The sequence below is a fragment of the Ziziphus jujuba genome, chromosome 8 (assembly GCF_031755915.1).
Source record: "Ziziphus jujuba cultivar Dongzao chromosome 8, ASM3175591v1".
Taxonomy (NCBI): Eukaryota; Viridiplantae; Streptophyta; class Magnoliopsida; order Rosales; family Rhamnaceae; genus Ziziphus; species Ziziphus jujuba.
Genome location: NC_083386.1, coordinates 29,312,348 through 29,326,940, shown reverse-complemented (window position 1 = coordinate 29,326,940; position 14,593 = coordinate 29,312,348). Strand labels below are relative to the sequence as shown.

At 38.6% G+C, this 14,593-nt stretch overlaps 3 protein-coding genes across 3 annotated transcripts; 2 read left to right on the top strand and 1 right to left on the bottom strand.

Moving 5' to 3' along the window:
- Positions 1–228: 228 nt before the first annotated feature.
- On the top strand, positions 229–2,278 carry LOC107414954 (peroxidase 5). Its single transcript, XM_016023173.4, has 4 exons — positions 229–606; positions 843–1,034; positions 1,138–1,303; positions 1,614–2,278. The coding sequence occupies exons 1-4, from the start codon at positions 391–393 to the stop codon at positions 2,021–2,023; spliced, it is 984 nt and encodes a 327-aa protein (XP_015878659.1). The 5' UTR covers positions 229–390; the 3' UTR covers positions 2,024–2,278.
- Positions 2,279–9,551: 7,273 nt separating this feature from the next.
- Positions 9,552–10,603, top strand: LOC125421463 (peroxidase 5). Its single transcript, XM_060819900.1, has 3 exons — positions 9,552–9,773; positions 10,134–10,325; positions 10,384–10,603. The coding sequence occupies exons 1-3, from the start codon at positions 9,552–9,554 to the stop codon at positions 10,582–10,584; spliced, it is 615 nt and encodes a 204-aa protein (XP_060675883.1). The 3' UTR covers positions 10,585–10,603.
- An 860-nt stretch (positions 10,604–11,463) lies between these two features.
- On the bottom strand, positions 11,464–13,433 carry LOC107407048 (nascent polypeptide-associated complex subunit alpha-like protein 2). Its single transcript, XM_048470574.2, has 4 exons — positions 13,271–13,433; positions 13,073–13,190; positions 12,177–12,295; positions 11,464–12,081 (listed from the first exon to the last, which is right to left on the bottom strand). Exons 1-4 carry the CDS (start codon positions 13,361–13,363, stop codon positions 11,731–11,733), a joined length of 681 nt encoding a protein of 226 aa, XP_048326531.1. The 5' UTR covers positions 13,364–13,433; the 3' UTR covers positions 11,464–11,730.
- Positions 13,434–14,593: the final 1,160 nt, after the last annotated feature.

The following is a 14,593-nucleotide window of genomic DNA, read 5'->3' as shown; positions in this document are numbered from 1 at the left end:
CTCTCAAGTCAAATAAAATTAGATCGATTCTAAATCATTGATGGAAGGCGACGCGTAAATCTTGCTAAGAGGCCAATAATATAATGCAATAGGATTGTGAAATAAATCTGTCTTTTCAAAACCGACTTCACAGCTGTATTTCCTTAATACTTTCTCAATTTATATATAAAAATACTTATATTAAAAGTAACAAAGACATTCCAGCCAACTGCCTTCTCACTTAGCACTAAAAGTTTGTATGTTTTACTTTCGGATACAAATTCTTATGCAAATATTCGTAAACTCTGCTTGTCCAAGTGTATATAAATAACATGGTTTTCTTGGCCTTCAAGTGCAATAACTAGCTAGTTCAAACACCAAAAGTAGTGCAATAATAACTAGCTAAAGAAAATGAGTCCAAATAAGTCAAGTTGTCCGTCTGTAGTTCTGGTTGTGATAATTCTGTCATGTCAAAGTGTTTATTCTCAGCTTCAAGTGGGTTTTTATAGTAGATCATGTAGTTTAGCTGAATTTATTGTTGAAGACGAGGTTAGGAAAGGGTTTATCAGGGATACAGGAGTGGCTGCTGGACTTGTGAGAATGCACTTCCATGACTGCTTTGTTAGAGTAAGGATTTGCTTTTTAAAATTTTTCTCCATGTAAGGAAGTTCTTGTCCTTACCTTATATATCACAGCCTCTCATAAAATTCCTTCATCGACCAATCACAGCTTAGTATATATTATGGTAGAATAATCTATTGGTCATGTTGGCTTGGAACAAAATGTTTCCATTCCCATTATAGTTAAGCTGCTTCAAGATTGCATTTTGGAGAATAATTAATTTTGGTTGTTTTCCACTTCAGGGGTGTGATGCCTCAGTGCTCATCGATTCCACTGCCTCAAACACAGCAGAAAGAGATGCTCCTCCAAATAATCCAAGTCTACGAGGATTCGAAGTCATTGACAGTGCCAAAGCTAGACTTGAAGCTCTATGTCAAGGTGTTGTTTCGTGTGCTGACATACTTGCATTTGCAGCGAGGGATAGCATAGAGATGGTAAGCAAAAATATTTGCTCTTGAACTTTTGTTTATTGAAGTCATTTATTTGACAAATTCAATATACAATTTTCTTCCTTATAATCTCTCCATGGCAATGCAGACTGGAGGGCTTGGTTATGATGTTCCTGCAGGAAGAAGAGATGGAAGAATATCATTAGCTTCGGAGGCCAATACAAACTTACCTGGTCCAACACTCAATGTAAACCAACTCACCCAATTTTTTGCAAACAAGGGCTTTACACAAGAAGAAATGGTTACCCTCTCCGGTGAGACTTAGTTATGGACTGTTCATTGTCAAATTCTTGTCATTTTATTAATTGACATGGATGACAAAGGCTACCAACCGAGACATATATCATTGACTCATCCAGTCTATCTTTTGAAAGTTTGGTTCTTTGGAACAGTAATTAATTCTGCTTGATGTGACTTAAAAATTCAAAATTCACATATTGGGTCTGTCTTCTTAATCCATATACATATATGGTATCATGTTACGATTGTGACATTGAATAATGGAGATTTTGATAATGTTAATCATTAAATTAATATGTAGGAGTTGACAATGTTGTTGTGCAGGAGGACACACAATTGGGAGGTCACATTGCACTTCATTCAGCAGCAGATTGTACAACTTCAATGCAACATTAAATCAGGACCCAAGTTTAGATCCAATATATGCAGCTCAGTTGAAGCTACAGTGCCCTCAAGGCAACACAAATCCAAATCTAGTGGTTCAGATGAACCCTTCTTCTCCAACTATCACTGATACAGGATACTACATTGACATTCTAGCCAAGAGAGGCTTGTTCGAATCAGACCAAACTCTCCTCTCAAATGCAGCAACAGCAAACCAAGTGAATCAAAATGCTAGAAATCCTATCCTTTGGAGAAGCAAGTTTGCTGCTGCAATGGTTAAGATGGGTCAACTTGGTGTTCTCACTGGCAGTGCTGGTGAGATTCGAGGAAATTGCAGGGTCATTAATTAGTTAAAAGGAGGGAATTAAGGGGCTTGACATTGCTATGTGTTCTTATTATCATGGTAGCTATATTGAAAGGTCAAACTGGATATTCATAGTTGGAATTTCTAATTCTAAGTTTGTTTTCTTTTGCTTGTATTTGTGCAATTATAATACAAGCTCTAAAACGACTCAAGGCAGAAAAAAATAAAAAATTAGTTCCATATATATTTTGCTTGTTCCAATATAATATCGTGGAATATGATTCAGATATATATATATATATATATATAAAATATAAAAAATAAAAAAATAAAAGCAAGCAGTTTGTCTTTTTGTTTTTTGGTGTTTTTTGTTTTTGTTTTGTTTTTTTTTTTTTTTTGGGGGGGGGGGGGGGGGGTGTTGGAATATGTGAGCATTTTGTTGGGTGGTCATTTTTTAATTTTTGTTATGTTTGTGGAAAGAGTGAGTTTTATTATCCAATAGATTATAGGCGAATGAATATATATATATATATATATAGGTAATTATAGGCAAATGAATATGTTAAAAAGCTTTTTTTCTTTTTTTGGGAGAATATGTTAATAAGCTGTATAAACATATTATTGATATATTAATTAGGTTTAAAAATACCCATAATGGTTATAGTTGCTTCCAGTTAAGGTTTTTAAGTCACTATTCCACAAATGGGAGAAAGAATTGCAAATGAAAGTTTTTCCAAGACATCGATGTGACACCTTCTCTTTTTGTCTTTTTGGGAGGAGAGATTTGATGGAAGCCATTCATTATAATTTGGATATAACCATGCAAGTTAGTGAGTTTTTGGATGTATTTGGGCTTTGGCAGATTATAATTTGGAGAAGCAAACAACAATCTTATCCATTCCAGAAGAAGGTGGAGTCGATCAATTCGTTTTATGTTGAACCATTCAGCATTTTTATTTTCAATGTATTTATTTACATTAATAGGTTGTGGCATTATTATACGCCTAATGGCCTATATTATTATTTCCTTCTACTTTCTCAATATACAAATGGAAACTACTACAGAGCAGATATTCCAGCCGACCGTCTTACCAGCTTAGCGCTATAAATTTGTTTGTTTTACTTTGAATGCTAAAATTATGCAATATTCGTTTACTCTGCTTGTCCAATAGTGTATATAAATAGCTTGGTGTGAAGTCCAGCCGCACCACCACTGCACCGACAGTGTGAAGACTGCACAGCCACCATCTTTGACACCACTGCACCGACAGCCACCATTTTTGACAATGGCCATTGCTGCACCGAAAATGGATTGTTCAACAATTGTGGGCTCTGCAGAGGCTGTTGAAGATTGTGGCCATGCAACCGACCTTGTAAGCCTATAAATAGGCTCCATCCCGTTGTATGCAAGCCAAGCCAAGAGAGCAAGCTCAATATTATCCCAAGTGAGGAATATTGAGAGAAAACTCCGAGAGAGAGAGTGTTTAAGTTCCAGAGAGAGCTTGAGAGAAGAGTGAGCAATTCCAGAGAGAATTTGAGAGTGTAGAGAGAGGTTCCACGTGAGAATCCTCCATGAGAGAAGTTTTTATTTTTGTATTCTATTTCTAAGAGATTAATAGAATTCTTTTTATTTTTCTTCTCATATTTCTTCTCTAAAGTGGTCAGAGAACCACAACAAATGGTATCAGAGCTCCAGGTCGAGAGCTTGGGTTCAAAATTTGAAGAAACAGAGCTACTGTTCTTCAAATTGGTGTTTCGAAAAGTTGCTCAAATAATTAATTTTACAATACCAGGTGAGAGTACCCGACGAGACGAGAACAACGAAGTTCGCCGGAGAGAAAGAAACCGTCTCACGCGCCCGCACGCGCCGCCTGAAGTTTTCTGCAACAAGTCACGCGCCGCACGCGCCGTCTGGAGGTTGAAGACGACCACGTCAGCCCAAGCTGCCACGTCATCTGCCACGCCAGCCGACACGTCATCTGCCACGTGTTGACACGTCAGCACAATCTGCCACGTCATCAATATTTTTTGTAATTACGGAACAGCCCCTGAACTATTGGAAATTACAGATTGACCCCTGAAGTTTCTGTATTTGTAGGTTGACCCAGAAATTTTGTGAAATTACAGTTTTGCCCCAAAATTTCTGGTAATTATATTTTGACCCCAGAAGAGTCAAGTCCACCATTTTCGGCCGTTCCGGACGCAACGGTTAACTCCGTTTTGCCAAATTCAGCTCCATTTTTGGTCAAGCCATAATGTCAATGGAAGAATCATCTTCGGGAGCTATGGTTAAGCTCACTGCCACAAATTATACACTTTGGAGACCTCGGATGGAAGATCTCCTCAATTGTAAGGATCTGTTTGATCCTATAGAAGCTAAAGGAGAAAACCCCGATCCCAGCAAAGTAGCAGAATGGAAGAAATTAAACAAGAAAACGATCGGTCAAATCAGGCAATGGATCGATCACAGTGTCTTCCATCATGTAGCGAAGGAAACGGATGCATATGCCCTCTGGACAAAATTGGAGGACATGTACCAGGCCAAGACTGCTCGGAATAAAGCCCTGTTGCTTAAGCGATTGGTAAATCTAAAATTACAGAGTGGAACTTCTGTAGCCGAGCATACCAGTGAGTTCCAGAGCTTGGTAAATCAACTATCTGCTGTGGATTACCAACTAGGGGATGAGGATCAGGCCCTCCTACTTCTAAGTTCTCTTCCAGACAATTGGGAGACATTGGTAGTCTCTCTCAGTAATTCGGCCCCGAATGGAAAACTTACTATGTCTATGATTAAGGATGCCATATTTAATGAAGAGGCTAGGAGAAAAGACATTGGCATGGATCAGTCACATGCGCTCGTCACAGAGAGAGGAAGACAGCAAAGAGGTAGTCGAGATAGGGGGAGAGGCAGGAGCAAGAGCAGAGGCAGATCTACAGACGGCAGAAAATCATCATATAAGTGCTATCATTGTGGCCTGGAGGGTCACATGAAGAAGAACTGAAGAAAGTTGTTGAGAGAGCAGAGACTCCAAGGTAATCAGCCGAAGAAGGATGGAGAGACACTAGTCACTGTTACAGGAGAAGTGGCGCTCTGCTCCACCGAAGAAGAGACATGCCTTCATATATCAACCCAAGATGTTGAGTGGGTAGTCGATACTGCAGCATCCTACCATGTCACTCCACACAGAGATTTCTTCAAAACATACAAAGCAGGAGACTTTGGTACGGTAAAGATGGAAAATTCCAGTTTTGCAAAGATTATGGGAACTGGTGATATTCAGGTAAAAACGAATGTTGGTTGTACAATCACTTTGAAGGATGTCCGTCATGTTCCAGACCTTCGGCTTAATCTACTTTCGGGAGCAGCCTTAAACAAGCAAGGCTATGACAACTACTTCAGCAATGGCACATGGAAAATGACGAAAGGTGCCATAGTTGTCGCCCGATGACATATTTGTGGAACGCTGTACAAGACTCATGTGAAGATATGTGCAGATAGCCTCAATATTGCAGAAGGAGAGACGTCTCAAAATCTGTGGCACCAGAGACTCGGTCACATGAGTGAAAAAGGATTGTCCACTTTGGCAAGGAAAAAACTTATCACTGTTTGCAAGGATGCTGCACTAGATCCTTGTAGTCACTGCTTATTTGGTAAGCAACATAGAGTCTCCTTCAGTTCCTCTGCATCGAGAAGATCAGAGTTGCTTAGTCTGGTGCACTCTGATGTTTGTGGTCCCATGGAGGTGGAATCATTAGGTGGCAACAAGTATTTCCTGACCTTCATTGATGATGCTTCACGGAAGGTGTAGGTATATTTCTTGAAGACAAAGGACCAGGTATTGGATTACTTCAAACTGTTTCATACCATGGTAGAGCGTGAAACAGGAAAGAAGCTGAAATGTCTCCGCTCAGATAATGGAGGCGAGTATACTTCCAAGGAGTTCGATGCCTACTGCAGAAGACACGGCATTCGACATGAGAAGACGGTCCCTCGCACCCCACAACATAATGGAATAGCCGAAAGAATGAACCGAACCATTATGGAAAAGGTCAGAAGTATGATCAGTATGGCTAAGCTGCCAAAGCCATTCTGGGGAGATGCTATTTAATCAACAGATCACCGTCAGTACCGTTGAATTTTGAAATTCCGAAAAAAGTGTGGTCGGGTAAGATTCCCTCCTACTCTCATTTAAGAGTGTTTGGTTGTTTAGCTTATGTACATGTATCCAAGGAGCTCAGACAGAAGCTCGATGCAAGATCTACTCCATGCATCTTTATAGGATATGGAGATGAAGAATTCGGATACAGGTTATGGGACCCGAAAACAAAGAAGGTTATTAGAAGTAGGGATGTAGTATTCCATGAAAATCAGAAAATGGAAGACATTGAAAAGCCCAAAATGTCTCCTAATTGTAGTTCTAGTGCCGAGAATTTTTGTCCTAATCCAGCACCAGCACAAATAGCCACAGAAGATAATGAGGTGCATGAAGATATACCAGAAGCAGACCAGGAGGAAGAAGGGGATATTGAGCAGGGGGAGACTCAATCCTCTCAAGCAGCTGCAGGGCCATCACAGCGGTCAGATGATGGTACACCTCCTGAAACCAGTGGTTTACAAGTTCGGAGATCTGAGCGAGGCCGAATTCCATCAAAGAGATTTCCAGAATCTGAGTATATTCTGCTTACTGAAGAGGGGGAGCCAGAGAGTTTCCAGGAAGCTGTTTCTCATCAAGAGAAGGAAAAGTGGCTGCAAGCAATGCAAGATGAGATGGAATCCTTGCAGAAAAATCATACTTATGAGTTGGTTGAGCTTCCAACAGGAAAGAAGGCACTAAAGAATAAATGGGTGTTCAAGCTCAAGAAAGATGGCAGCAGAAAGGTGGTGAAACACAAAGCCCGATTGGTGGTCAAAGGATTTCTTCAGAAGAAAGGAATTGACTTTGATGAGATTTTTTCACCAGTGGTAAAAATGACTTCAATTCGAGTCATTTTTGGTTTAGTAGCAAGTCTAAACCTAGAGCTTGAACAGATGGATGTGAAGACAGCATTTCTTCACGGTGATTTACATGAAGAAATCTACATGGAGCAGCCAGAAGGATTTGAGGTTTCAGGGAAAGAAAACCTCGTATGCAAGCTAAAGAAGAGCTTGTATGGCCTCAAGCAAGCACCAAGACAATGGTATAAGAAGTTTGACTCGTTTATGGTGAGTCAAGGTTATAAAAGGACTGCAGCAGACCAGTGTGTTTATATTCAAAAATTTTCATGTGGAAACTTCATTGCACTTTTGCTATATGTGGACGACATGTTGATCGTTGGACAAGATGCAATGAAGATTAGTCAGCTGAAGAAAGAATTGTCTAAGTCCTTTGATATGAAAGACTTAGGACCAGCTCAACAAATTTTGGGAATGCAAATAATCCGAGACAGGAAGAATAGAAGGTTATGGCTATCTCAAGAGAAGTATGTTGAACGGGTGATAAAGAGATTCAACATGGATAAAGCCAAACCGGTCAGCATTCCACTTGCAAATCATTTCAAGTTGAGTAAGAGATTGTGCCCCTCATAAAAAGAAGAGATAGAGGAGATGGCTTCAGTACCATATTCTTCAGCGGTAGGAAGTCTGATGTATGCAATGGTGTGTACCAAACCAGACATTGCTCATGCAGTAGGTGTTGTGAGCAGATTTCTTTCAAATCCTGGAAAGAAACACTGGGAAGCAGTCAAATGGATTCTCAGGTATCTTAAAGGTACATCGAAGCTGTGCTTGTGCTACGGGGGAGGTGATCCAATCTTAGAAGGCTATACATATGCAGATATGGCCGGAGACCCTGATAATAGAAAGTCTACATCAGGTTATCTCTACACTTTTGCAGGGGGAGCTGTGTCATGGCAGTCAAGATTGCAGAAGTGTGTTGCTTTATCCACTAGTGAAGCAGAGTACATTGCCGCAGCAGAAGCGGGTAAGGAAATGTTGTGGTTAAAGCGTTTTCTCACAGAATTGGGCATCAAGCAAGAAGACTACAAGATACATTGTGATAACCAAAGTGCCATGGATTTGAGCAAAAACTCAATGTATCATTCCCATACAAAGCACATTGATATCCGCTATCATTGGATATGCGAAGTAATAGATCAACAGTTGCTGAAACTGATGAAGATCCACACAAAAGAGAATCCAGCAGATATGCTAACAAAAGTTGTTGCTCAAGAGAAGCTGAAGCTATGCAGAGACATAGCTGGAATAGATGGTAGATGACCATCAGTTTTAAATGCGGCTGGAGGGGGAGAATTGTGAAGTCCAGCCGCACCACCACTGCACCGACAGTGTGAAGACTGCACAGCCACCATCTTTGACACCACTGCACCGACAGCCACCATTTTTGACAATGGCCATTGCTGCACCGAAAATGGATTGTTCAACAATTGTGGGCTCTGCAGAGGCTGTTGAAGATTGTGGCCATGCAACCGACCTTGTAAGCCTATAAATAGGCTCCATCCCGTTGTATGCAAGCCAAGCCAAGAGAGCAAGCTCAATATTATCCCAAGTGAGGAATATTGAGAGAAAACTCCGAGAGAGAGAGAGTATTTAAGTTCCAGAGAGAGCTTGAGAGAAGAGTGAGCAATTCCAGAGAGAATTTGAGAGTGTAGAGAGAGGTTCCACGTGAGAATCCTCCATGAGAGAAGTTTTTATTTTTGTATTCTATTTCTAAGAGATTAATAGAATTCTTTTTATTTTTCTTCTCATATTTCTTCTCTAAAGTGGTCAGAGAACCACAACACTTGGTTTGCTTGGCCTTCAATAACTAGCCGGTTCAAAATTCAAACCCAAAATAAGTGCAATACGTTGTTGTGTATGATTTTTCCATTGTCACACTTGATGTGTTTGTTATTCTCGTTCATGCATTTGATATCGAATGGTACATGAACTTTTTGACAACCTAAAGAATCCTTCATATTATATACATTTGCAGGTCCTTTGCTCTCTATCACTAAGAAAAAGTTTTTGTATGTTCAATGCAACTACCGCCGGATTCATGCATGCAATTGAACATACAGACAGATATTGTTGATTTCAAGTCAAATTAGATATTAAGTCCCAGTGCTGAAAAATATCGTGCAAAAAAGTTCTTTAGATTTTAGTATTAATAATGACAGTATATATGGAGAATGATTAATTGGTTATGATTCAGTCGTCATCAAAACCATTCCATTTGCTTTGCCTCTACTTTTGTCAACGATATTCTAGCATAGTAGGGGTGCAGTTGTAGTCCATGCTTCTGCCCCCTCCCTGCCCCAGTTCGAGTGGCAGTGCAGTGCAGCAAATGCTGCAAAAACTACCAAAAAAAAGATATTCTAGCATAGTGGCTTTCTCACATACTCATACTATACAATATAATATCGATTATTTTAGTATATCTGAATATCATGTATGCACGCTATGTACTGCTTCTTCCAACTGTATATAAATAGATGTTCTTCTTGGCTTTTCAAGCATAATACTATATTAACAACTTCAAGCAAACCTTCGATCAGAATCAATACAACAATACATTTGTGTGCACAAATTAAGAAAAATGAGTCTGAAGAAGCTATGTTATTGCCTATCTCTACTTCTGGTCATGGTTTTTTCATGTCAGAATGGTACTGTTCATTCTCAGCTTGAAGTGGGGTTCTATAGAAATTCATGCAGATTTGCTGAGTTCATCGTTAGAGATGAGGTTCGAAAAGCTTATAGGAAGGATCAGGGAGTGGTGGCCGATCTTCTTAGAATGCACTTTCATGACTGCTTTGTTAGAGTGAGCTGGACGAATTATACCTGCTTATATATACAAAGCGGCCATGCATTCACTTCTTTTTAAGTTTTTTCCCTTCTTTTTAAGTTTTTTCCCTTCTTTTTTTTTTTTTTTTTTAATAGAGCTTTTCTAGTATCTTAACAATGTTTTTCTCTTAAGTGTTGTGCTGAGACATTTTTTGCTAAACATTTTAGTTGAATGAATGGTAATGAAGATATACTAACATGTATAAACTCATGAGCGAGTAGGCTTGGGTTTGTGGAGCTTAGTAGGAGCTATATCTTCTTATATATTGTATGTATAATATATTTGAAAGCTTCAAAGAGTAATTAATAGTGTGTAAGTTTTGCTACTAAAATATAGGGCTGTGATGGATCAGTGCTCATTGACTCAACTCCTACAAACAAAGCAGAGAAAGATTCTCCTCCAAATAACCCAAGTCTAAAAGGTTTTGATGTCCTTGACAATGCCAAAGCAAGACTAGAGGCTGTTTGCCGAGGCGTTGTTTCCTGTGCTGATATAGTCGCATTTGCAGCAAGATATAGCGTTCAAATAGTAAGAACTATCCAAAATAGTCCCACGTTTTGCTTAATTTATTTAGTATTTTTCGAAGGTTTTCATAATCTCCATGGACATGTACACTGGAGGGCTTGCCTATGATGTTCCTGCTGGAAGGAAAGATGAAAGGATTTCATTAGCTTCAGAGGCATTGACAAACATACCTTCCCCAACATTCAATCTCAACCAGCTCACTCAGTCTTTTGCAAGCAAGGGTTTAACACAAGAAGAAATGGTTACACTTTCCGGTAATTAATTACAAAACCAATCTAGAAGCTCCATAAACCTTAATTTATCACTATTTTAATAAAATTAACATAGAACTGATAATGTACAGGAACACACAGCATCGGCCGAGCTCATTGCAGTGCTTTCAGTAATAGATTATACAACTTCAATGGAGCATCAGGTCAGGATCGAAGTTTATATCCCATATATGCAGCTCAGTTGAAGCAGCAATGCCCTCAAGGCAGCAAAACAGATTCAGGTGTGGCAGTTCCAATGAACCCAGAGAGCGTTGGCTACCTTGATCTGAGCTACTATTTAGATGTTCTAGACAGCAGAGGCTTGTTCACATCGGATCAAAGTCTCCTCACAAGCTCAAAAACAGCCTACCAATTAAATCAATATGCTAGCAATTCCTTCCTTTAGCGGAGAAGTTTTGCTGCTGCAATGGTTAAGATGGGCCAAATTCAAGTGCTTACTGGAAATGACAGAGAAATTCGAGCAAATTGCAGGTTGATTAACAACTAAAATAACAGAGTGGAATGTTAATGAATTATAATAATAAAATTCTTCAAGCTCATGGCTTAATACGTTCTTCCATTCCATTTCTCGTTCTGTTCACTGTTCTTCACTAAAATTTGTCACCTTCTGCAATTGGTTGCTACGTTATAATCTGAGGAAGTGAAAAACAAGTCAAGACAAACCACTTAGTTTTCATGGGAATTTGACCCCCAAATTTGTCATCAATCCAAAAACTCTCTGCCATCTTTTTGTGGATAGGTTTATCATTGATAATTGACTTTGGATTTACCAAACACAAGCAGATAGTTGTTCCAATATTTTAGCTAGCTAGAATGATAAAAGATGGAATGTTCATGAGAGCCAATCATTGGTTAGATAGCCAAAATCATGATAAAAATAGGACTCTTGTTCTTTTCATCAATTATGCAAAGGATGATATTCTAGCTGAGTAGCAGAAGACTTGTAACTAGGAAAAAGATGGATTGAAAAAGAAACCGAAGAAAGTACAGATACTCTCTGTGACTGAAAGTCTTCGGTCCAACAGAATCAAAATCATACTCTGTAGCCACCACATAAATGGGAAACAATTTAACTACGATAACTAAACCAAAAAAACTCATCATCAGAAAAGCAGGACTGCAAAGTAGAGGATGACTTAAGTGGTTAGCTCCATGATAGCACTGACAATGTCCCCATTGTGAGTCTGAAGAGCCTTGACAGCCTTGTTCCTTGACACGCCAGCCTGTGTCATGACCAAATCAATGTCCCTAGGCTCCACCCCTGTTTCGTCAACTTCGTCATCTTCTTCATCGGCCTGCACTCCAGCAGCTGCTGCAGAAATGTCAGGTTTTGCTGTCACAGAAGACATGTCTGGCATCCTGAACTGCTGGGCAGCTTGTGTCTGCAACTGAGAGCTCAAATCCTCTATCTTTGCCTCTCCAAATATGACATAGGTTTCGGAATTCGGGCTCTTGAAAACATCAGGTTTCGAGATGAAAAACAGTATCTGAAATACCACAATATACATCAGTGAACAGGTGATCAGCAATGATAAGAAAAACCAAGTTTTGTCAACAGAAAAATTAAACGTTTAAAACTTACATTTTTGGTTCTCTTGATGGTGACTCTGCTAACACCTGTAACCGGTTTCATACCCAGTTTCAACATTGCCTTGCGACTTTTCTTCTCACTTCTGCTCTGCTTGGAACTCCCATTTGTTCCTGCAATTCATTATTCAATCATTACTTGCTGAAGAACAGCATAGAGAATATTTACCATAATCAAACAACTCAACAGAATGATGCATCTCAAGGAAAAAGTGCCAGTGAGTCTAAGGACACATCAGTTGCGCTACAACCATGACAACAGGGCATGAACCAAGAAACTACATAAATTGCAAGAGAATACAATTGCATGTTGACAAACATCAGGAAAGACACTTATATCACATTTGTTTCCGATAATAAGTCAGAAATCAAACAATATGATCTTCAAGGTGATGGATTAAAACACAACATCACTCTTCTTTCTTTCTTTCTTTCATTCTTTCTTTTTTTTTTTTTTCTTTTTTTTTTTTTTTTTTTTTTACAAAAATTCAAATCCAAGAAATTATTCCAAATTCAAGAAAATTACGATGGTTTCCAGCATTTCAGCGCTTGAGTGCTCCTTTTGTTTGGTTTCATATATTCAAAGGGGAAATGAAAAAAAACTTCAATTACTTTTACTTGCTTTTCGTATTCTTTATTTTTCCGAACAAAATGGAATATTCTTTTCTCCATTCTGTATTCTCACTTAGAATCACCCTAATATTGAACTACAAATTTTTTTTGGCTTTTAAAAAAAAAATAAATAATAAATAAAAAGCAAAAAATGATAGCACAATAATAATTAGAGAAACCACAAAACAGATAACACTGATACCACAACCACAAAAATAATACCAAAATATTTAAATAAATAAATAAAAATGAAGAAGAGTGCAAAAAAAAGGGAACAACCTTGGGCCCCTTCTTCCTTATCATCGTCCTCATCCTCATCATCGTCTTCATCGTCGTCTTCGTCTTCATCCTTGTCGTCGTCCTTCACGTCCTCAACCACAACAGTCTCTTCTTTGTCCTGCCAAATATACAATCATATATATATATATATATTGAATAAACACAAAATCAGCGAGAAATGCAAATAGAGGAGTAGACCTGAGGAGGGTTCTTCTGGGTTTGGTCGGTGTAAAGAATTTCCTCCAGTTTAGGCTCGGCCTCGGCGGCCTCGACGACTGGTGCCGGTGACATTTTGGAGCGAAGTTTTGATGAGTTTCAGAGAAGCAAAGGCGTTTTGTGTGTGTATTGCCACAACTTTATCTTTTACTATTATAGGGTAAGGTTTTGTTCGCTCTCTCACTGTAAGGGTTTATAGTGGGCCTTATTGGGCCTATTTGGAGCCCAATTTATTTGGCCAACATTTTTTGCTTGATCTTGGACTGAAAAACGTTAGCCCAAAATTAGTCTGGCTAGCCCATTTAAAGTAGCTTCATTTTTTTTTTTTTATTTAATATTCTTCTAAATTTTTAGTTTTGGTCACATATGGGAATTGCATGGACAATGAAATCAAATTAGGGTAAAAATGAAAGATTGTAACATTTTACACAACTTTTGGGAAATTTGACCGTTACAAATTAGTGCTAGGACCTACAAACTTTCCTTTGATGCCCTCATTAGCTTCAAAAACTTTATTTATAAACAATACAAACACAACACATTTGAAAGACATTTTTCAATGATTGAGCGATGGATACCAGCTCATATCCACTTACGGTGTATCCACTAACACGTCCATACTTTTTATATAAAATTGAAATCAAATACCTTCAAAATTTAAAAAAATGTTATTTCTCAATTTTAATAACTATTATTAAGTATTTTACAATTTAAATAGTTATTCAATTTTCTTTTAATTAGATTTTTAGAATAAAAAATTAATACATAATTAAATAAAATTTATAAGTGATACCCATGTTAATAATAGTGCCGTTGATAATCACAGGGAAGTAAAAATTGGCGAGACAGTGGAAATGTCGACGACAGTTTCCGTTGTCGATGTTGTCCGACACCGACGGGGGGGGAAGAAGTTTCTTGCACGCGTGTCGTCGATCTGTCGTCGAAATCGATGGAAGTCGACGGAATCGTCCATTGTCGGTGAAGATTTCGGGTTTTAGGTGGATAAGGTGGAAAGATCGGGCCGGTTGTCGACGGGAAAAGGTGGAAATTTCTGGATATATCGGCCGGACTGGTTCATACCTTTACAGTTTTACTAATCGAAGATAATTATATTTACATATGAAATGAGATGAGAATAATGATTGGGAATGAAGAATTCATTCGGTTCGGGGGGGAATAAAGGAAAATTGATGCAGCAAACAAAGAATCAATCCAATTAACCAAACAGCAGAAGAAAAATACAGAAAAAATAAAGAAAATAATGACTGGGAATGAAGAATTCATTCGGTTCGGGGGGAATAAAGG